Source organism: Oculina patagonica, chromosome 14, assembly GCF_052425735.1.
Source record: "Oculina patagonica isolate OP01 chromosome 14, crgOcupat, whole genome shotgun sequence".
NCBI classification, from domain to species: Eukaryota; Metazoa; Cnidaria; class Anthozoa; order Scleractinia; family Oculinidae; genus Oculina; species Oculina patagonica.
The window spans coordinates 1,298,033-1,322,093 of NC_135771.1; the positions used below are offsets into that span (position 1 = coordinate 1,298,033).

The 24,061-nt window shown below is 36.6% G+C and overlaps 2 protein-coding genes across 3 annotated transcripts; one reads left to right on the top strand and one right to left on the bottom strand.

Moving 5' to 3' along the window:
* Window positions 1-1,322: 1,322 nt before the first annotated feature.
* LOC144638077 (N(6)-adenine-specific methyltransferase METTL4-like) lies at window positions 1,323-7,864 on the bottom strand. 2 transcript variants are annotated; one of them, XM_078497178.1, is made up of 9 exons: window positions 7,647-7,864; window positions 7,395-7,460; window positions 6,515-6,623; window positions 5,943-6,044; window positions 5,470-5,634; window positions 4,641-4,716; window positions 2,940-3,853; window positions 2,310-2,401; window positions 1,324-1,806 (listed from the first exon to the last, which is right to left on the bottom strand). In XM_078497178.1, exons 1-9 carry the CDS (start codon window positions 7,821-7,823, stop codon window positions 1,732-1,734), a joined length of 1,776 nt encoding a protein of 591 aa, XP_078353304.1. In that variant the 5' UTR covers window positions 7,824-7,864; the 3' UTR covers window positions 1,324-1,731. The 2 variants fall into 2 exon arrangements, with proteins under 2 accessions (XP_078353305.1, XP_078353304.1); XM_078497179.1 differs by lacking the exon at window positions 5,470-5,634 and having other exon boundaries at window positions 1,323-1,806.
* Window positions 7,865-8,000: 136 nt separating this feature from the next.
* LOC144638078 (uncharacterized) lies at window positions 8,001-16,176 on the top strand. The gene is made up of 7 exons (XM_078497180.1): window positions 8,001-8,105; window positions 8,433-8,558; window positions 9,010-9,089; window positions 9,376-9,425; window positions 9,633-9,707; window positions 9,877-9,952; window positions 16,066-16,176. Exons 1-4 carry the CDS (start codon window positions 8,016-8,018, stop codon window positions 9,404-9,406), a joined length of 327 nt encoding a protein of 108 aa, XP_078353306.1. The 5' UTR covers window positions 8,001-8,015; the 3' UTR covers window positions 9,407-9,425; window positions 9,633-9,707; window positions 9,877-9,952; window positions 16,066-16,176.
* The last annotated feature ends 7,885 nt before the right edge of the window (window positions 16,177-24,061 follow it).

A 24,061-nucleotide genomic window follows, 5' to 3' on the forward strand; every position in this document is an offset into this window, starting at 1 on the left:
CGCTATTTTACTCATTCCAGATTTTCAAGGAAAGGAAATAAACACGGTCATTCTTTTCTCTAACTTATACCAGATTTGCAAACTACAAACGCAAAGGACTGCCCTTTTGTGGTAGTAAATTATGCAAGCTGTGTTGCAGGCGTTTTGTGTCGTGAGGGAATTTCAGTGATTGCGCCCCCAAAACCGTCTCCATTGCACTACAGACTAAAATTATCTGGCTATCTAACATTTTAGAAGACCTAGACTTTAAACACGGGAGGTCTTTTTGTCTAATTGTGATATGAAATGCTTGAAATCGATGCCATTAAAGTGTTTTTCAACCCATTTGTTTCAGTCAATGTCCAGCTCGCGAAGTTTAGAAGTTAATCAAAAATAATTCTATGACTGTTTTTTCTGGGACTAAATTTTAAGGGTTTTTAATGCACAAACTGCTGCTTATCAGCAGTGGGGAATTTAACAGGTTAGCTCGTTTATTTCTAATTTTACAAGGTCAAAAGGTTTAATACAATCTGGTTTAATGCCGGGATAAACTGACGTGTTTCTACACTGTAACAGAAGCTTGTTTTGTAGGCTAAAAAAAATTCCACAGGTCTGTTCTGTTAAATGACATACGGCTTCCTGTCCAAGGACTCCAAGAGTACAAACGTCAACAATGACCAACATGTAAATTCTCTTATCAGTATCAATAGATTGTTAAGCAGACAAATGAGAGGAATTAAGAAAATCATCGACGGGGGGATAATATATCAAGTGCAAAATGCGCCCCACATCTGTAATGGGTTTACTAAATACAGTGTCTGCAGAGGAATTGAATGCCTTAAATTTCGTTACATTTGATTTTTGTGTGTTTTTTTCTAAGAACATATTTGGCAGAGGACTAAACTCGATGGTGCTGTGCTATAGGAAGTGTGCAAGACGAGGTTTTTGTCCGTACAAAGACTCAAAATCCACTGGTATGCTACTGCATGTTTTACATCAAATCCACTAGACATTCCTCATATGCATGATGCAAAAATGATATTGGAAGGGACTTTTGAAAGTCTACATGGCTCATATTTTTCCAGTTAACTCTTTTGCCAGTTATTTTGCTGATATCTATTTTAGCTTTATTGTATACATACAATAACATGTATATCTTTTTTAGTGCTGATGTAACTTTTTTGTATTGTAAAGCACCATGAGCCATGAATATGGTGCTATACAAATCGTTTATCATCATCATCATCATCATTATTAGAAATTAGAAGATTGTGAATACTCCAGCAAGTGAATTCAGTTAGCATCAGTCGAGCACTGTTTATTTCAAGCCATGGTTCCTTCCTTGTCAAAATGATTATTTAATCTGAATGGGCATTTGTTTTGATTGACCAAATTGGATTTTAATGGTCAGCATTACATATAAAGTAAGCTTGGTAAAGATCAAAGGAAAATACTGAAAACAACAGGAAGATTGAATCGTTATTAATGTTTCCAGTTGCCATTTCTTACGTGACATAATTTCCACTTTGATGAGTGATGTGGAAAACATACCTGAATAAAATGCAAACAACCAAACACTTGATTTAAAATCAAAATGAAATTTATTGTCATGAGTTTTCCTGCAGTCACTGACTTGCACAGCAAAAGAAAATCTTGAAACTAATCTGTAGTTACCCTGAATTTCAGACATCCCTCTCTAGTTGCGTACTCCCGACCAGAGAGGGATGTCTGAAATTCAGGCTAATCTGTAAGTTAAGTTACGTTTTCCTTCGGTTCCTGTTTTGGCAGCAAGTGGTCAAAGTACTCCATACTCTGGAACCTCAACACCTGATAAGAAATAAATAAACATACAAACAACAATAAATGAATAAAAAAATAAATAATTATTTATTGAGGGACAATCTACCAGAACTTCATCCTCGGAGATCCAGGGGCAGTTAGTGGGGGGTGAGGGAAACGCGAGACAGCGGAAAAAACGTTAGGCATAGAAAAGTTTAAGCGATTGAAAGGTTCCCATGGGGAAAGAGACTTACCAGGCCAGTTCCAAACAGTTCCCTGAATACTGCCTCCTGATTAGGTAGAAAAGTTCTTTGTATTCCCTTCAAAGGTTTTGCGAAATGTCAGTCCAAAACAGCCCTGTTAGCCCTTCTAATGACCACTCCTGTGACATAGTAGTTAGCCCTGTTCACTACTGTCGTCCTGTAGAAGGGGGCTTATATCCAGGGGGATTATAAGCGGGGGGGGGGGGAAGCTTATAACTGGAATTTTAAGGTATATGGGGGAACACCCAGAAATAGGGAGTAAAATTGCAATGAAAATTGTATCCTTACCTCATTTCCCCAGCTGGTCCAGTGTGGTGTGAGATTCCGAGCAAACATCTCAAGACATAATGAATCATGTGACACATATTGGGAGAGAATTTCTGGATAAAAGTAATTAATAAAAACTAGCGTGAGTGTGCAATGTTTCAAAATCAGCTACTTATGCGGGTCTTCACAAAGAGCGAGGCAGCAAGGTGTGCGAAATAGCACTTTTGTTAGCCTAAATAGCACTCCGGTTAGGAGAATCAATTTGTTGCAAAAATTAATGGTGAAGAGATTTTAGGGAAGGATCAATGAAGCCTGAATTTGAGACATCTTGTCTGGTCACTTACTGTCATCCAAGAAAAATGTCTGCATCAAAAATCTGTTAAGAAAAATGCAGTCCAGTGAGGTCATGACACTTTTGCTGTTATTCATGCAGAAAAGATTTTGTGAAGGCTATCAGTTTGTAAGAGAAAGATCACTTGAATAAAGGATTTTAGGGTTCTTGGTGGTATTAAGTGACCAGAGAAGATATCTCAGATTCAGGCTAGGATTAGCACTAAGGACGACAAGGTTCTCGGAGTAGGGGATCTGAGAAGACCTTTTAAATTCAGGCCACCCATAAGATCAGTGTGAAGGGTTACAGTCTTAACTCACCATTCAAAGGAGGCTTCCTGGAATGGAGCTTGCAAGGAACACTACATATGATCTGATGATAAGGTAATGAATCACAATATTTTGGTGTCTCGTTCCTTCTTAAAGGCTCTGAATGTTTGCTAATATTGTTCATATTGCATTTAGTGTCCATGTCTGAGTCAGTTTCACAGAGCCGTTTGCTTTGATGCAGTTCCATAACTGCTTCCACAGCCTGTTCGTTTTGCGCGACAACATCACTCAAAGATTCCATGTCATCTGACAGATCCACTTTATTTTTATAACAGAGTTTATGGCAATTTAAACAGTATTTCTGAGGACTTTGAGCAGGTACAGTATACGAGAATTTATTGAGTTGTCCATCACTGCATTCCACGCGATTCAAATCAGTTTTTGGTTTAGAAGTTGGTAATGATGACCACTCCTGTGATATAAGAGTAGTTATATTTTTGTTGCAGATGCAACAGATTTTCCTGATGTCATCATCAACATCATTGTCATTATCACCATCACATTTTTTGATCTTCTTTCTTTTCTGTTGTGGGGCAAAAACTTCTGATTTATTATTTTCATTACAAGTAGATTCAATCTTTTCCTTGGAACAATCATTGCCTTTGGTTATACTCAAATAAGATGTCCCTGGACCATCCATCTTTGCTGTAAATCGTCCTAGCAACAGCGGCTCATAAGGTTTCTTATGCGGTGAATCTAAATCAGTCACCAGCTCTCCTTTTCTTGTAACCTTGACCCAGTACCACTCTGCCACTAGCTCAATTGACCAATGAGGAAAGAGCTCTGTCTTTGTAAACCTTAAGTACTTCTGTTTATTAGTAACCCAGATCCCTACCAAAGCTCCTTGGGCAAGAAGATGGGGGACTGGGAGAGATTTAATCTGCCACAGTGACATGAAGGAATACCTTGAAAAGGAAAACAAGGCACAAAAATAACATTTTTGTTAACATTGAAGATACATGTAAATGATTTGAGGGAAAAAATTAGCTTAAGGTCATGATGGTGAATGTTCTTAATTGAATGTACCAAATTAATTGTTGATTGACAGCTTTTTCTTGACCATAGCTGTGGTCAACCCATCTTACACTACACATCAGCTTCTGTATTGTTTTTATAGCATTGTGTCAGCAGGCCCTACAATGGTATATTTTAACTTTCTTAATAATTTTATGTCAGTCCTAATTGCTGGTTACCTGTGGCATAAATGTTTCCCATCATACTCAAAACCCTAGAAAAAGTAGCTAGAATGCTCACTGTAACAGACAGTATGACACTTTTAAACTCTCTGCATATGTTTGGGTTGCAACCTCCCCCATTTCAATGCTGCACCCTTTGTGGATATCTGTCTATTAATAATTTTGTTGGAATTTTACAGTATGATAAGGAGAGGGGGAAGAGTGAGGTAAAGTAAATATCTTGCTAACACTTGTATACAATTGTAGGTGGAGAGAGAGAGAGAGACAGTATAAGAGTAAAGTGTATTTTTTGTCTTGCCCAATGAAAGTAAACAAGAACACTGGCCAAGATTGAACCCTCCTTGTCTGCATCAAAATATCACGGTTAATTAAACTACTGCCTCTCTCGTGATTTTTTGATAAGAAATAAAAGGTATAAACTCCGGCAATGAGGGCACGAGGAGAGCTTAGTGTTTTACACAGACTGTAATTCCTACTTAATGAAAGAGATTCTTACTTTGAGGCACGTCTTGCAGACTTGTTGAACCAGGGAGGATCCAACACTAACAGGTCATAAAGACCGTTTTGCTGGGCTGTGGGTGTTTCAAATAAAAATTTGCAGTCAGTATTTATAATCTTATGCAAGAAAAACTTGAGACGGGTATATTCAGATGTTACACAGGCTGCTTGTTTGAAAACATCAAAGCAGAGATTCATCCAATCACAGTAACCTTAATAGTGGAGGGGACAGCAGAGTGGGAACCCCGGGATGAAAGGGGGTGAGATCGCTAGAGGAGAAGAATGAAGAGAGGGTGGAAAGCAGGATTCCCAAGGTGACAGGGACTGAGGGAAACTATGGGAAATATTTTTTACAAAAAATAGCACATAGGAGTTATAAACCACTAAGAAAAGGCGAGGACTGGGGGTAAAAGCTACAGGAAGCAAGTTCAGACCTAGGGCCGTAACCAGACCTTTGCCATAGACAAGGAGCTACATGTACGAGGCAAGATCGTGCTAGTGGGTTCTGGGTGCATGCCCTCCAGAAAAGTTTGAAATCTAGAAGCTATGAATCTCTTTCAGAGACATTCTTCATGAGGTATTTTTTGAGAAAAAATAATCTTGTTCAACTAGGAATTATTTTCCTAACAAAAGATATTTTGTTTTTAATTCTGGGTAAAAAATTAGACCAGGCAAGTGCTCCATCTTGCCTCTTGCTAGTTCCGGCCCTGTCAGACCCCCTGTTACCCCTCCCTTTGTATGGCTAAACTAGACTTGGCTTAATAATTTAAGGAACTACCAGTAAGTGTGAACGACATTGACCAGACCAAAAGATTATGCAGACATACCAAAACTAACAAGGGGTTTTAAGTTGCTTGCATCCGACATCAAAAAGCTACAATTTGCACTTAAAATGTACTTGTCTTCAGAGATATGGAGCACTGTTGGTTTGTCACATGGGTAGGAAATCATTCGTTCCATTAAATCTTTTTTATTTGCAGCAACATTTTCACCTGAGAGAAGCAAAAAATCATTATTGTTAATTCTTGTTCTTGGAAACATCCCAGAGCTATTCAGCAATAATCTTCAGTTCTTTTCAAACCAAATTTTATTTTAACTGCAAAACTAGCTGACATCATCTGTAAGAGAATCAAAAAATCAAACATTTTCAGTGAAAGGGGTGGGGGGGGGCTTTTATTTGGGCTTTGTAAATTTGAGATTTGTGGGGGGTTGGACCTTATTTTTAGGAGGGCTTTCAGTTGTTTTGTGTACTCTACTATAAATTTCAGTGAAAACATTGCTCAACACATTTATTTGTAACCTTTGATGACAAGAGGTTCCAAACTATGGTTGGATTCCTGTCTGGTACAACTTGATACATCAGATAATAATCCAGCAAAATCTTTACTGTTCTCTGGTAAAGCTAGAAGAAAGTGATCAGAATGTGGTTAATATTAATTAAGACTTGATTCATCAGGTTATGTCTAATATGTAAACGACATCCATGTTTTTTTAGTACTAACATTCTGTGAGGTCTATATTTAAGGGGTGTCGAATGGTAAATGTGAGACTTTGGGAGACAGCGAGACTGATATATTTTCTGTGAGCCTGAGACCTTTTAAGCCTTGCAAAAGAAATCGAGACTCGGAGAAGAGGGCAAAGAAAAATTTGAGATGACGAGACTCCTGAAATTTGGCTAAAATTTTGCGAGGCACACATTTCTGCTTGTTTACCTGATGCTGTAGTGTTTTTTGAAAGGACCATTCACCACCCCTTATTTTTTATGAAAATTATATTTCTTTTTAATCTTTTGGTTTATAACATAGGTAATTGCAATGCTTTCCCCTCTTTGCTCTGGATTTGAGTAAATTCAGTAAATTTCTGCTTGTTTACCTGATGCTGTAGTGTTTTGTTGAACAGGTTCATTTCCAGATAGAAAATAACTTTTTTCTACCCCAATCTGAATAAGCCTCGCTACTCCTGTTGCAATTGTTTCTCGCACCTAAATTTTAAAGAAATTAATTAGAGCAAAAAATGGCTGTATGGGGCAATGATAGGAGATTGTTCTCGATAGGGATGTATGCTTGAGACAGATGTCTAACAAAATTCCAAGAAATTACTGATTTATTGAGGGAAAGACTCACAAAAAAAGAGACAAGATAACAAGCGGTATTTTTTACATACCGTGGCGGATCTAGGGGAGGGGCCCAGGAGGAACGGGCCCCCACCTTATTTTCAGGCCAAACCAAGGCCTGCAGGGCTGAGAAAAATTATTTTCGAGAGCGAGCCCCCATCTTTTTTTTAGAGTCAGTGGATGATCAGGCCCCCCACTTACCTGAAGGTCTGGATCCGCCACTGTAACATAACATAATACTCTATTCAGAAAGATTGACAATGCCTGTAACATAATCAAGGCTGTGACACTGATCTCTCTTTGTCCCAATACTTCAGTCTCAGGGCCTCTTTACGTGAGAGTTTTCGTCCGGGAATGAATTCATCTCGGTGTCTGGTCATTTTCTTGTTGCTGTCTACATGATTTCGTCCCAGGATCAGGATGAACTCATCCCGGGACGATTTCATCCCTTTCCTAAGCACCGGATGAAACGTGAAGAAAAACGCCATGTAAACAGTCTTTCCGAGATGAAACTCATCTCGGCTCTCGTGTAAAGAGGCCCTCAAATGGTTTCAAAGGTAAACAACGTCAAGTAATCAACGTGCCAGCATCAACGATTCTCGCGTTACATGCATGATCAGCTGTTGGAAACTTATTTACCTTTTGATGGTGAAAAGCAGCTTCTAATTCCTCCTCAGTACGACTCACTTGAGCAGATTTCTTCCGCTGCGTACAAATGAAAATGTTTATTCCAAATCACCATGGGTTTCTGAAATCACCGATCGACGACCTTTAAATCAACGCTACATTAATCATGGTACGTCAAGCTTTATCACATGTTTTTATACTAACAATTCCTAGTGTTTGAAATCTCCATCAACGGAAAAAAAAATTCCTTTATCACAAGCTTACCTTTCGCTTTCTGGAACCCTTTGTGTCAGAGCTGTTTTCAGTGGAAGATCGAAAGTACGGCTCATAAAGTGCGAAGAAACTTTCTTTACAAGACAACGACAACGATGAAACTGTTTCAGAAATACTTTTCTTGTGATCGACAAGAAATCCGTTTTCACAACGGCCAATTACAGCCATTTTTACACGCAAAGTTTTGACCAAAACAGTGAAATCTCTTGGGCGAATGCAAAAATATTCCAGGCAACTGTTTTCAAAAAGGACTGAAACCTGGGTACTAGGATGGTATTCTGGGGAGGGGAGGGGAGGAAGGCAGAGGGCCAGAAATAAAGAAGACCCAGAAAAGAAGTCCATAGACTACATTCAAACAAAATGTTTTTGGAAAGTTTGCTAACTATTCTTCTTATTTCTAGGTTAGTCCAGCTGAAAGAAGATTCCAAAATAAATTTGAAAGAAAATAAGGTAGGTAATAGATTGAAAAATATCAGGAGCCATAATCGGGGATTATGGCTCCTGAAAATATACAATTTTTCAAGTTCTGGTTCTACCTACAAACTGCGGAGTATTATGAGAAATTAATAACAATTTATTGCTATTTTGATGGGGGTACAGCGGAGACCAAAGAGTTATTTTTGGAGAAATAAATAAAATTCAGTAAGACTAGCGATGAGTCGGGCGGACAAGCTGTTGATATGATTGGTTCAGTATTAAATTATTCAAAGGGGAGGTCAGCCGAATTAAAGATTATCATAAAATTAATTATACATTCATGTCTGCATCTCACCTCAGTTCACTGTGCCATGTGGCCACGGACTTGTTCGTCTTCACTTCCTCAAGCAGAATTTCAGCTTCTTTGGGCCGTTCCTGTCTACAGAGTTGCTTCCAAATGACGAGAAAGTTATTATCAAGACTAAGGTACGCTTGACATTCGTTTCAAACCGGGAACATACCGAAATATTCAACGTTTTGCAGAACGGGGCTGTGTTCACTTGAAACAAGGCCATGAATCACTGCTTAATGCCGTTCTTTTCTTTACCAGACGAAGTTCTTGAATTTTTTTTTAAGTTGTTATTTTTTGTGGTTACGCAAAACGTTTGTTTTAAAAAGTTTTGTCAAAGTAGTTTGAGAAACATGTTGAATATTTTTGTTTTATATTTTGCTCGTGTTCCTTGACTTCAGCTTCAGTGTTCTTTGAACTTTTAAACAGTTAATCGTTTCCAACATGCCTTTGAGTCCGTCACGTCCGTGCTTTCTGCTCAAGCCTCGATAACGAACAATATTTAGTTTTTCAGTTTCTAGAGTAAACGTTTTAATTATCCTATAGCAAAATCTTTGTCACTAAATCCAGTTTTCTTTGTTTTAACAGTTTCCGAAGAATGCCTCGTGCTCGACTCTACGGAGCAATGGAAGTTCACTACTTTGCTGGAGTCCCTCGCATTTTAAATGGTAAGTAAGAATTTCTATCCGGCTTACTTGTTTTACCTTTTTAAAAGTCCGTCCTTTAGATTTTTTTCTTTTCAAGAGTAAAGATTATTGCACCCGGCGAAGTTAGTTTACAATGCATTTATTTATTTTTCCCTCGCATTTTAAATGGTATGTACGAATTTCTATCCGGCTTACTTGTTTTACCTCTTAAAAGTCCGTTCTTTAGGTTCAATTCTTTTCAAGAGTAAAGAATATTGCACTCGGAGACGTATTAATGTATTAATGGCGTATTTTTTTCAATCTACAGGATTGCGAAGAAGATAGCACGTGGGATATAACAAGAAAAACTGTCTTAATGTAAGTGGTACTGACTTTGCATTTCGTTGTTGTTATTGTTGCTTTAGCTTTGTCAGACTTTCCAAAGTCTCAAACTCTAAAAACAAGCCAGTTTTGTGCTGACATAAGAAAAGAACATTATATGTAACAAGTTTAGCCTAAATCTGGCACTTTTTTGGTCGTTCAGAATATTTTTTAATGCATTGTCGGTGTTTTTATATATTGCAGGATTGGGATCGAGGATTTCAATAAGACTGGCGGTGACAAATACGTGCAAATAACTAAGAGAGCTCCAGCTAAATTGTAAGTAAAACTGACCTTGCACTGTGCTATTTTTAAAATTAGTTGACAAGTTAAAAATTATGAACTTAAGAAACTCTGAACAAAGGTCTCCTTCCGTACTTCTATATCAATAACGCGAAACGACATATTTGTCAATGCAAGGGTTAATCAAATGTACATTTTCATTCAGTTTCCAGGATCGCAAGGATGAATAGAACGACTGGGAATAGAAGACGGGCAGAGCAAGCAATGGAACTCGACAAAATGTGAGTACCTCATTTTGTTGGTTTATAAGGGATTTAAGGCAAACAGCGACAGCGGTAGTAGTTTTAACGAGAAGTGCAGCGGCTCTGCAAGTGCATGTTACAAATGGGGACATTTCTTAGCCGTCCTTTCTGGGTTTTTTTTTGGCAATTTGTAATGTGAAGTGGGGAGGGACAAACTAATTGTCGTGATATTCCAAAATTACAATATTTATTAAAATATCACTGTTTTTATACGTTGTCGCTATCGCAGTCGTTGTTGCTTAAAATCCATGGTTTGGTTGTTCCAAGCACGATTAAAGCTATCTGGAATGAAAATCGTTTTATTGGCGTGAACTTTTTTTTTTGTAAAAATTGGAGATCAGTCAAATCAAAAGATAAAAAAAGAAACAACAACAGAAAACGCCCTTGAAACCTAGTAAACAAAATTCAAAGTTGACATGTATCTTGCCTTGAACAACCTAGTCCATATTTGTAACAAAATAAATCTTGAAACAGTTCATTCAAGAAACTTAAAAGAGCCTGGAAACGTGTTCTTGAAGCTTACAAACCATGAGAAAAAAATTTAGGGTGTTTTTTTTTCTTTTCTTCGGGGGTGGGGTGGGGTGGGAAGAGCAGTGTATAGAGATCTTTTCATGGTCAGTATTCTCGAGTTATTTTTATCAGTCTCATTTAAAGATGCTTGGTTCAATTTGCTAAAAATACTGAACTGCTCTTTTATTACGGGGAATTTTTCTTGTTTTGTTTGGTCAGGTTTCGTTCAGGTTTTATTAGTTCCAGGCCCCTTTAATTTCTAAAGTGATCTGCAATTTTGTTTCCCAAATGGACCTTTGAATTTTTTGGACTGAAAATGCGCGGTGACCGCAAAAAAAAGGCGAACTGGAAAAGCAAGTTAAACTAGCAAACATGTATTTGAATAAAACAATCGATCGATCAAACTTTTGTTTCTTGCAAGTGTTAAAAGGGAACTTTTATAAAGAAAAATGGAACTTTTTTAACTAACAATGGAATTTTTTAGCTCAAAAGACATGTAGGACTATTTTTTTTGGACCACAAATAGTACGTTTTCAACCTGAAATTAACTATTTACGAAATTATTAACTCAAAGATAAAATCTTCACCAAATGATACGAACTTTTTCAAATTCAAAATAAAAAGGTTTTCAACTCCAAAAGATAAATTAAAATTTACTTTATTCAACTCAAAAAGGAAACTTTTTAAACTCATAAGAAAACCTTCTTGGGTCAACATGCATGGAACTTCTGTTATTAACCGTAGAAGACGTTTAACCGAAAACGATCTTTATCAAGTTAAAACATAACTTTATAAAGTAAAACGGATCCTTTTTAACCAAACAGAAAAATGCTTAGAGGAATTCTAGTTAAAAAAAATTCTCAACTTGAAATGGAGCGTTTATTGTATTGTTTGAATAAAGCAATCGATCGATTAATAAAGTTTTTATTTTTTGCTAATGGTGACTATTAATATTTGTCAAGTCATTGAAATTATTTCAAATTATTTTCCATGATCCAGACTTGCAGCAATTAAAGCAATGTTGAACGTTTTCAACTGAAAATTCATCCATTCTAACTCAAAAGAGTAATTTGACTTAAAAATGGCATTCTTCCACCATGAGCAAAACTACATTTGAACTTTTGTAACGCAACAAGCAGGTTTTTGAGCTCAAAATGGAAATAATTGAACCAAAAAAATACTCCCATGTAAAAACAGAACCTATTCAATTTTTTTAAAAAAAACATCGGATCTTCTTTCAAATCAAAATAGATTTTTTAAGCAAAAAAGAGAACTTTTTCAACTTTGTTACGCAAATGAACTTTTTATTCTCAAAAGACTACTTTTTCAACTAAACATCGAATTTTTTTAATTTACAATGGGACCTTTTCATTCAACAGGGACTTTTTTTAAAGAAAAATGAAATTCTTGTAGCTCAAAATAGGAAAATTGAAGTGAAAAGAGATTTGTTGGACCTCAAATAGCACTGTACTTATACTCGAAAGTAGCTATTTATGAAATTATTAACTTAAAATAGAACCTTTTCCAAATGGTTATGAACTTTTTCAAACTCAAAAAGGTTTTTAACTCCAAAAGATAACTTTTCAAATAAATAAAGGAATTATCTCAAATTGAAATGAACTTTCTTCAGCTCAGGAGAATTTAAAAAAACTCAAAAGATATCCTTTGAAGGTAACATGAAACATTTTCAATTATTCGTAGATTTAACCAAAATAGAACTTTTTCTAGTAAAAATGGATTTCACTTAATCATACTTCGTAACGCCAAAATTAAACACAGTTTTCAAAACGTGAATTTGATGACAAATGTAATACATTGTGTATTATATCGGATTTGTGTGTAAATTATTTTAGAGAGAGGCTAAAAGTAAAACAATTAAAACGACGTCCATTCAAATTCGTTACATTACGATTTCGTTTGAATTTTTGATTGCTTTTCAGGTCTAGCTAACAAGAAATTGTTGATTTAGTGAGAATCTTAACGAAAACGGCAAATTTTGGGACTAGGATTGAACGTTTTTGGTTTATTTTAATCCAGTTGATGATTTCTACGTCAAATGATGGAAAGCATTTGTTCACTCAAGTTTCTGATGTTAGATTGTCAAAATAATTTTAGCTCATGCATGTTCGATGCCCTTTTGCTGTGTACCTTTTGGGTGAAAAAGGAACCATTGAAAAATTTCGTCGTGTTTATTTAAATTGCACCAATGGTGCGTTTGTTTGGGAAAATCCAAAATTGGATCATTGATCTCAGATCACACGGATACTTTACACGGTAAACACATTGTGCACAGAACATAAAATATCAGCACAAATTTTTTTTTCCAAGCGAATGTATCCTAACTAAAATCATTTCAGCATGCAAAATCTTTCACAAAAATCACACGTAGAAATAGTTCTTCTTTATCCTCAAGCACAATGTGACGAGAACGCATCTGAAAGCGAAGAATGTTTGCGAAATGATGAATGCAAACTTCACTCGTGGCAATTTCAAAAGGATTCAACTTCCGTAGGCACACGGTGGCTGTTCTAGAAAACCTGCATCCAATTTAAAACGACACTCCATACTGATCAAGCTAACGTTTCCTTTTATCGTAAATTAGTTTTGTATTTTTATCGAAATAAGCACTTGAAAACTTACCGTATGGTAGTGTTTACAATGAGCGAACCTGTATATTCATAGCAAAGACCACTGTGCCAATGTTCTTTTTTCGAATCCTTTCCCAAGAAATGTTCGAATCAGGGGAGGTCACAAATTCTAAAAATCCGGATTTAGCTATGATCTGATGTATCCGCTCAGAGTGTGGATTCTTCAGATCATTGATCCGAGATTAATCCATTTTCAGGAAACGCAAAATCCAAAGAAACGCAATCCAAAACGCAAAGAAACGCAAAAACAGTTTTTGGATACAAGAATCCGGATCTGGATTTTCCCAAAAAAACACACCCCAAGTGTTCCAATTTGAAAAGCATAGACAAACATGTCATTTGTTACTCAGTAACTGGCCCTTCCAGTTAATAGGGCTCTAAGAAACGCTAACTTGATTTGACGGGAAATTTGCCATTGACAGCCGATTTTCGTGTTTTAAAATTAAAAATGAATTGAGACCTTTTGGGGAGATAAATCGTTCAAACAAAATTCTTCCGCATGACTGTTTTCCAGATTACAGAGTTGTTCGAGTTTCATTCATGTCTTATTTTTCTTATTTATAGCGTTTTTTCAACTTCAAGAAAAAAGTGCCAGTTTTCACAAAGACTTTAATTTTAAAACAATTTGAAAAACTTTTAACTGTTTTAGTTTTTTAACAGTTCGGGTCCTCCTAGAACTTCCTTTTTCAAGATGCGATTTTACTTGATTGAGTTAAAAGACAGTTTTTTATCGAGCAGCAGATTTTTACTATTAAAATAGATGTTGATATTTTCTTGTTAATGTCAGTTCGATTTTCCAATTTGTAGCTAAAAAACGATGTATTTTGTTCAGCGTTTGAATTTTTCACTAAAAATGCGACAACGAATGTTCCAGCTGGCAGTGATTTCAAATGATTTCTCCTCAGACTATAAATATCAAACTGAACATATAGGTCATAAGTATTCAAGAACTCTTCACCAAAGGGAAATGACTGAATTAATCAAAATATCATAACATGCATGATAAGAAATATTTGGAGTTTACTTAGGAGAGATTGGACCTTGAGATTTATAAACAGTAATACCAATATCAATCCAAAACATTTAGTCGAGAATCGAAGAATTGATCAACAAGGGAAAATTGTCTTGATAAAAACCAAAATCTCATAACTTGTATGATAATATATGTATTTAGATTACTTAGGAGAGTTTGTACCTTGAGATTTGTAAGGACGTTGACAAGTAATACCAATATCAATCCGAGCATAAAGGCTATGAGAATCGAAGAACTTGTAAAGGTTGGTTCCTCATATGATCGCCCCGATCGTCTCTGTCGCTTCTGTCGTTTGCAAAGTCTGCGGTGATTGGAGCAAGCAAACTTTTTGAAGCGACAGAAACGATCGGGACGATCATATGAGAACCAGACTTTAAATCTATGGAGACTACTTAGGAGAGTTTGTTTTTTGAGATTTGTAAACACTAAAACCAGTAGCAATCCGAACATATAGACTATGACAATCGAGGAACTTGTCCTGATATAAACCAAAATCTCATAACTTGTTTTGTAATAAATCTATGGAGATTACTTAGGAGAGTTCGTACCTTGAGTTTTATAAACGGTAACGATGTTCCGTGGGGTTTGATAGTTTTTCTACATCCATGCAGCTACAATCAAATGTTATGCTTTTTTAACCAGTTTTTGTTTACATTCAAACGCTCTGGAACTTCCTACATTTATATATTCGCCACGCGAAACATCATTGTTTTCAGTCCAAAAAGATGTAAAGGTCCATAACACTTGAGAACAGACAGAGCACTCCAATAGCATTCTCGTCAGTTTGTTGCAAAAAATTTCCGATTGTGTTGTTGATAAATTGAAAACAAAACTATATCATGAAATGTGAATGCGGTGGTCATTTGATTTACATTAATTATGTGTTTGCGGTCGGAAATTGAAACGTTATAACATAAGTATCAGTTTAAATCATTTTCGCAAACGTCTGAGAAAACTTTTTTGAGTGCTTTGCTCTGTTTCATAAATCTAGTTTGGTTTCAAAAGGGTCGAGTAATTCGGATTGCAAGAAATGACAACTCCAATAAATGATCTTTCTAAGGAAAAGAATATTTTTTCCGTGATTCGGGAGACCAGAAAAATTACGGTTAAATTGTTTAATAATGTACCAAAATGTTACTAAAAAAAGGAGAGCATCGGAAAAATTCGCAAAGACGGGAGAATTCTCAGGACAAATTTCGTGTTTTAAAGAGCGTTCATAGGAGTTGTTAATCTCTTTTTTGACAACACTGTGGCCTCGCGGTGTGGTGCGTGCTTTTTGTCGTTTACGGTTTCTCCTTTGCAATCGATGTCTTTAAGTTTTTGTTAGCAACTTCCTCTGAGGGGCTCGAGTTCCGCCTATCCAATTTTTTTTCCTTTTTAATTTTAAAGAAGCAAAAATCTGTCTTATTTAGTAGCCCAGAGATGTAAATCTTTTTTTCTGGTAAAAGATTTTTCTTTTGCTCGAAAAAAATCAACGTCTCTGGGCTACTAAAATTTTGCAGGATTTTTTGCTGCTTTAAAATTAAAAAAGGAAAAAGAATTGGGTCGACGGGGCCTCGAGCCCCTGTCCTTGGAAATTGTTAATAAACAACTTAAAGAAATCGACGGCACGGGGGGAATATAGGCCGTCGACGCCAAAGAGCGCGCGTTATACCGCGAGGCCACAGTGGCGTTGAGAAAATTTCGGTCAATTTTTAATAGAAATAGCTTCGGTGCTATTGTTTAACGAAATTATGCAAGCATTACTCATTAGTATTCAAAATTGATTATTCATTTATACACAAGGGAACAAAAAAAAGCGTGCACACAGAATTACCATATAGTTTTTATTTCACGTATTGAAAACTGTTTTGTGTACGTTGTTACACTTCTGTATCTTACAAGTTTTTATTTTATTGCAGGATGGAAGCGAAAAAGAACAGAGAAGAACATGAAGACAACTTGCCTTGAATTTAATAAAAGTTTTAAAACAAATTGTCTCTTTCGCAGCTTTTTTTAAACGCGTAAGAAGAAACAAGTTGTTATTTTGGTCCTGCATAGGTTGTTACACGTTGTACCAAGTTGTTTGTTCTCTTCAGATACTTTCTTGAAAGACAATTGAAAACTTTCTTCAGATTCTAACTAGAATAACACTTGAACTTTTCTTCAGTTACTACAGTGCTGACTCTTAGGAACTTGTCTTCACTTACTTACTGCAGTGATCACACTTAGGAACTTCTCTTTAGATACTTACTACAGTGATCACACTTAGGAACTTTTCTTTAGTTACTTACTACAGTGATGACACTTAGGAACTTTTCTTCAGTTACTTACTGCAGTGATGACACTTAGAAACTTCTCTTTAGATACTTACTACAGTGATCACACTTAGGAACTTTTCTTTAGTTACTTACTGCAGTGATGACACTTAGGAACTTTTCTTTAGTTACTTACTGCAGTGATGACACTTAGAAACTTCTCTTTAGATACTTACTGCAGTGATGACACTTGGGAACTTCTCTTCACTTACTTACTGCAGTGATGACACTTAGGAACTTCTCTTCAGTTACTTACTGCAGTGATGACACTTAGGAACTTCTCTTCAGTTACTTACTGCAGTGATGACACTTAGGAACTTCTCTTCAGTTACTTACTGCAGTGATGACACTTAGGAACTTCTCTTCAGTTACTTACTGCAGTGATGACACTTAGGAACTTCTCTTCAGTTACTTACTGCAGTGATGACACTTAGGAACTTCTCTTTAGATACTTACTGCAGTGATGACACTTAGGAACTTCTCTTTAGATACTTACTGCAGTGATGACACTTAGGAACTTCTCTTTAGATACTTACTGCAGTGATGACACTTAGGAACTTCTCTTCAGTTACTTACTGCAGTGATGACACTTAGGAACTTCTCTTCAGTTACTTACTGCAGTGATGACACTTAGAAACTTCTCTTTAGTTACTTACTGCAGTGATGACACTTAGGAACTTCTCTTCAGTTACTTACTGCAGTGATGACACTTAGGAACTTCTCTTTAGATACTTACTGCAGTGATGACACTTAGGAACTTCTCTTCAGTTACTTACTGCAGTGACGACACTTAGGAACTTCTCTTCAGATACTTACTGCAGTGATGACACTTAGGAACTTCTCTTCAGTTACTTACTGCAGTGATGACACTTAGAAACTTCTCTTCAGATACTTACTGCAGTGATGACACTTAGGAACTTCTCTTCACTTACTTACTGCAGTGATGACACTTAGGAACTTCTCTTTAGTTACTTACTGCAGTGATGACACTTAGGAACTTCTCTTCAGTTACTTACTGCAGTGATGACACTTAGGAACTTCTCTTCACTTACTGCAGTGATGACACTTAGGAACTTCTCTTCACTTACTTACTGCAGTGATGACACTTAGGAACTTCTCTTCAGTTACTTACTGCAGTGATGACACTTAGGAACTTCTCTTCACTTACTTACTGCAGTGATGACACTTAGGAACTTCTCTTCACTTACTTACTGCAGTGATGACACTTAGGAACTTCTCTTCACTTACTTACTACAGTGATGACACTTAACTTTTCTTCACATGCTTACTAAAATGAAAAACAAAAATTTTTATTTCAGGTAGAAGAAAACAGATTCATATCAAATCACTTAACAATAATAAACATAAAATTTGCAATCAACTTTAACCTGTGTTTCATTTAACAATGAAAGAGTAATACTCCATACATTTACTTTTAATGACAGCTATGAGAATTTGGTACTATATCAAAGCAAAACCATTAGATAGTTTTTGATTTGAAAACATAACTAAAAAATGTTAAATTCTAGTACTTTTTATCTTTTACTCAACCAGAAAAGATTCGATTACTTAATACTTCTTTCTCTTCGACAGTGACGCTCTTCTGATACTTCTTTGTATTCCTAAAATGTAGAGAAAAACATATTCAGTTTAAAATGAAAGACTTTCTCATTTACTTCTTGTATTTTATTCGATTAATATACCACTTTTAAGGCATAATTATGACCAGATCCAAAGTTTGAAATCTGTCCTGATTTATTTTAGATCATAAATACAGTCAACTCACTCTACAGCAGACATTTGCCAGACCACAATTTGGTAAACGTAATAGACAAAAAAAAAACCCTTATAACGGGGGTTATTCAGTAATTCTTATTCGCCGGGACTTCAACTCGTGTCCGCAAGGTAGGAGTTGACTATATTACCCTAAGCCTTGTGCTGGAATAAGTTTACATCACTTTGCAAAATCCTTTTCAGTCTAAGAATACTTACATTTTCTATTGAGTGACAAATTCCAGCCTGGCCTTGACGTGTGATCAGCATCGGGGGGGGGAAACAGAAACAGCATAAGAATAATATATAACAAGATATTCCTACATAGTAAATGTTTTCGAGAAAAAAAATCATCCAAAGTTTCCCCCTTTAGTTTAGCGAAGATAGAAAAAACTGTGCTTTATATGCACAAGGAAATGAATCGTGAAACCAAGGCAAACCTCCTCTAGCAACACACACGAAAACTTTGACTTAACAAAATGAGCGGAAACTAAGACAGGACACTAGACTGTAAAGTGAATTAATAACAATTGGGATTCTTGTGGTACTTACAGTGTATCCTTATTTGTGTGAAATTATGATGACCTTTCATAGCTTCTTTGAATTGGCGTAGTACTGAAATTGAAAACCGAAAACTTAAAAACGATACTACATGAAGCCCAAAATTTAAAATTGATTTTCGTCGTGAATTTAAAACATATATTGTGAGGTACTCTAGTCTTTGCCAATCGATCGCATAGGTGAAACATGTAATGCTTCGAAGAATATTTAACTTTACCCCCTTTACCCTTTCAATTTCCAACCTCGTTCCCAGGGTCTCTCTAATATTTTGACCATGCACACTCATAACTTCACTGCTTCCTTGAACTAATTTTGTGTTCTTTAATCGGTTCAACTACTACTTGAAGTATTCGCTTTTTTTAGACAATTATATGAAATACCGTGTCTTAATAACAGAGAAGAATACTTATATTTTCTATGGAGTGTATATTTGCCTCTTACCTTGTGTTGTGGTAAGTGTTGGGATACGCAGAAGACCTCCAGTACTGAAAAGAAACATGCAAACAAACCCTTGGTTAAGACAAATCGTAATTTGTATATTAACTGATCTTATTTTATTATATATTAGTATTATATAAGGTAACTTTAATTTAATTGTAATGCTTTATTTCTTCGCTTAGTGTTTTTTTTTTTATAATTTTCTAGGTTGTTATTTTTTACATTTTTTTTTTCTCGGAGATATTAGCTAACTAGCTACTCTGTAAATCTGAGATAAAATAAAGTTAATGTATGTTCACTCAGTGTCGGTTTTCCATTTGCTCTTGACAAATTCTGAACAAATAATAAAAGACATTCAAACTACAAAAGAGAATTTAAATAACACTAAATTAGTGCACACGTCAGGGAAACCTAAAAAAGTCGTAAGAAAAAAACTTGACTTTATCTTTAATAACGATAACTTGTTTCCCCATTGTCGGCAAAATGTTGTTCACTGATATTCCTATTAGGTGAATGTTGTAAAGAGAATACCACCCCCCCCCCCCCCCCCCCCCCCCAGTGGTATGTGGAAGAATAATCTGGCTCGGATGTAGAGGGTAACCTCATCCCGCGTATGACACATATAGATTGATTGATTGTCATTATCCATAACTCGCGCTCTTCATTTGCATGAAAAGAAAAGTTCCATTTCAACTTAAACCTTATGCGGCTAAGTACATTTAATTTTCACAGTTTTTCCTCCAATGAAACAAGTTCTCTTATTAAAATAATAAAAGACAGTAGTAGTGGTAAATTCAACTAAATCTAAAATAAGTTAGACTACGTGGCTACAAGACAAGAACATAAGGCAGTTAATTCTTACCAAGGATCAGAGAATGAAGAAATTCACGGCTTGCTTCATGATCAGTTTTCGGGAATCTTTGCTTTTATTTGCATAACAGCGTCTATAGGGAGAAGATGTATAAATTATAGAAATATAAAAATGATGAACAATCTGCCTCGTAAGAATCAGAAAACAAAATAAAACCATTTTGTAAGAAATTTGACATGTTATTTTAGCCACTATACCGTATTTACTGATAGGGCGCGGCTTTTATTTTTTCCCGGGGGGCTAGGTTTTAAACTCTTCTCACTAACCGGCTTCGGGGAAGTCAGTTCAATGACCGAAATATAACAAGGGAACAATTTATTTAGATTATAAAAATAATTAATTTAAATTCCGTTAAGCCCCCACCCCGAAAATAATTAACTGAATCTCGCGCGCAAAAATCCCTCCGGTACCGTAAATGATCTAATAAACGCCTCCCCTGAAGTGTAAAGTTTATTTTAGACACCCCCTCTTATAAACGCCCCGTGTCTATAATGACGCCCCCTCAAAGAATACGTAAGAATAACCTCAAAAACCAAGGAAATGCTCCATATAGTAAAATCACGCAATATATTTAGTTTCTTGTCTGACTTGGATATCGGATAGCCCGACAACGCCAACATGGTTGAACTCGATGACGATAAAAAAATTCGATATCGAACTATGAACGACATCTCTAGGCTTTGCATTAGCGCAGATTAGATTAGTCTCCTACTCACCAACTCAGTTTTCTATCTTACTCCGCTAGCAAACTACGCATCCTATTTGTTTTGTGAACAGTTAAAGTGAAATAAACGCCTCTCTCTAATAAACGCCTCATATCTATTAAACGTCTCCCCTAGGACCCCGAAAATTTAATAGACGCCCGGGAGTTTATTAGATCATTTACGGTAAACCTCTTCCACAGATCTCGGCTATAGCCTAATAATTTTTTAAGCTTAAAATTTTTCCGATAAGGTTCCGAAAATAATCCCGCCCAAAAATAGTTTAACAAGTCCATGACGTATCGAAATGTAACGGCAGCATGAAAATTCTAGAAAAAGAATTGAAACTGCCTGGCTGGCGGTTGAGAATGGAATTGAAGAATACCGTAAAATTCCGGTTATAAGCCCCCCGGTTATAGGCCCATCTACCTGTAAACAAAAAAATACATCCGGATATAAGCCCCCCTCTGCCGGATGACAGTACTGAGCATGGCTAAATGTTGCTTTATTGTGCGTTTTTAACTTAAAAACGTATTTCGATCAACACTCCCGTGGCTCGTTTCGAAACGTTTTTTTTTTTATTCCGCTTATAAGCCCTCCTGGATATAAGCCCCTCCGCTTAAAAGCCCACACAAAACCCCTTACGAAGTTGTACCAGATAAGCCCAGGGCTTGAAATTGGGGCCGGAATCTTACGGTATACCAGTTGGAGTATTTAAAACTTTACTCAGTAAAATATTAACGATTTATACGCCAGTAGATATCATGTATCAAGTGTTACCTTAATAACTCGTTGCGATAAATAAATGTTGAGCTTGGCTTGTTTCACATGCACGTGTACTTGACGTTCAAACTGTTGTTAGTGTCGTCTCAATCCTATTGCAACAAAACTGGACATGTTGGCGAATCTGTCCACTCCATGGCAAGCTTTCCAACTGCTGTGTGTCTTCAAGGGAACGTTTGTAAACTCTCAGTTTTTGTAATATTCCGACCATAGCTTGGAGCACTTCGTCGCAACGTTCTTCAGTCTCGAGTGAAGGCAAGGTGAGATAAAAAGTTGCATGCATAATTAACCGATAATTTACAAATCTAAAACTCATAAATACTAATCAAATTCAATGCATCACCCCTGGGACGTATGAGAGGAAAACAAAGAAACAGCTTGGAAATAAAAATACTAAATTATCAAAAAAGGAAAGAACATAAAAAAATTGTAACTGTTACAGTTTTTGTGAAATAAAATAAATTCGATGAAAAAAAGGTTGGGTGGTATCACGATCACAGTAAACATGTTAAATTGTACCATTTTGAATTGTACCAATTCAAAATGGTTCACTAGTTTTTTGGATAATTTCGAAACAGGTATTAAACATAGCGGAAAATAAAATGATTCTATTGAAATCCTGTGTCGAATTATATGTCTGATATATCACGTTCTGTAAATCGAAGATACCTTTTAAAAAAAGACCGCACTGGTAAAATTTCGGGATGTTTCTTTGCAGTGAAGAAGTCAGGTGCATTTTCAGTTTTTTGAAACATTTTTATAAGTTAAGGTTCGAGTAAATCTTGAAACAACTCCTTTTTATATTTTCCCCGACTAACCTTTACTCTTCATATTCCTGGATGGTCCTTACAGGGGGGGGGGGGCAGGGGGGTCTGAACCTCCCGCCTCCCGTACCTTTTACTCCCGCTTCCCGCCCCTTTTCGTAGCTGTTCTCTCCTGTTTGCTTCATGTCTATTGCGAAATATACGGAACTGATCCCGCTTCCCGCCCTCTCTCCTCCCGCTTCCCACCCCTTTTCTCCCGGGCTCCCGCCCCCTGTCCCCCTCCACTTACAGTTGCTATACTAGACCTCCTTGGTACTCCTTTGGAAACCTAGCTTCAACTGTACTTAAATGTGACAGGGACAGCTTGTGTCACTTGTTAGAAAATGAATTGCTATGTTTAAGGGGTGAAAAGGAATTGGAGCTATACTCACAAAACAAGAATTTGATACCTCTCAGGGCTTCCTTTTAAGACTTCCAAGGAGCATTCGATTTCCCATAACTTATGCATTCAAGTACATGTGCACAATACCAATGTCTCAGTAGCCTGTGTACCCAGGGGGGGGGGGGGTGGGGTGGGGTACTCCGGCTTGTAAATGACGGGAATGATCGAAGGGTTTTTCTTTTGGGTTTGAAATTTTCGATTCTGGGATTTTTTTAGGTTGAAAAATTTGGCAAGTATTTTTTGGGTGACTTAATTTAAATAGGGGATTTTTTGGGGTATTAAAAACAAACTAAAGTGCCTTGGCGCGGCCTTGGCGCATTTATGGTATGATGAATAAACAAACCCGAGCATTCAATTTTTTATGGTTTTCTTTGTGTTATTTTATTGCCCCTCCTGGCAATTTAGGGGTAATGTAGGAAGACTTAGGGATTTTTTAGGGTCCTGAGTTTTGCCTGAGCTGGAGTACCCCCCGGGCCTGTGTACAGCTGTCTCCTTTTAAATTTCTCTGCCTGAGAAAATAGATGACCTTACAATGGCTAGTGCCTTGGTTTCCTTGGTCTCACCATCTGGCCAAAGTTGGGACACTGCCAGAGCTTATCTCATTTTCTGTAGAATAAAGGAACTAACAGTATTATCCCCAAACCCCCTCCCCCCCCCCGCCCGACCTACATCGCAGGGGTTGCTTTCAGCTAGGACCCACTAATACGGCCGGGTGGAGAGGGGAAGTGTAAGAGCTAAGTGTCTTGCCAAATGCAATTATGACAATGGCCATGGCTTGAACCAGAACATCTGAATCCAGAGTCCAACACACTATCCATTAGGCCCAACTTGCCACGTTCCCAAATTTATTGAATGCTTCCGGCCACCTGTGGCTGTCATGTCAGAAGCTGTAAATGTGTTACATAGTTGCCACACATGTCAGTTTTCAACGTTTTCTGACTTTCCCTGATCAGAATAAAATTTCCCTGACCAAATAAATACAAAATATCACACATAATAGTAGTCGCCTCCACTTCAAAAAAAGAAAATATTGCAAAGATCACATATTTGACCCGAAATGTTTCTTCCAGCCTTCGCAGGTTTTAAAACAGCTGAGTTATAATTTCAAGTTTCTCTGACTTTTCTTCAAAAGGTCATTTTTTCCTGACTCAAAATAAATTCCCTGCTTTTCCCTGACCTTCAAGAAATTTATTTGTCCCTGACTGTTTCCTGGCCTGTGGCAACCCTGTTGTTACTATAACATGTAAATCAAAACAACAAAACCACA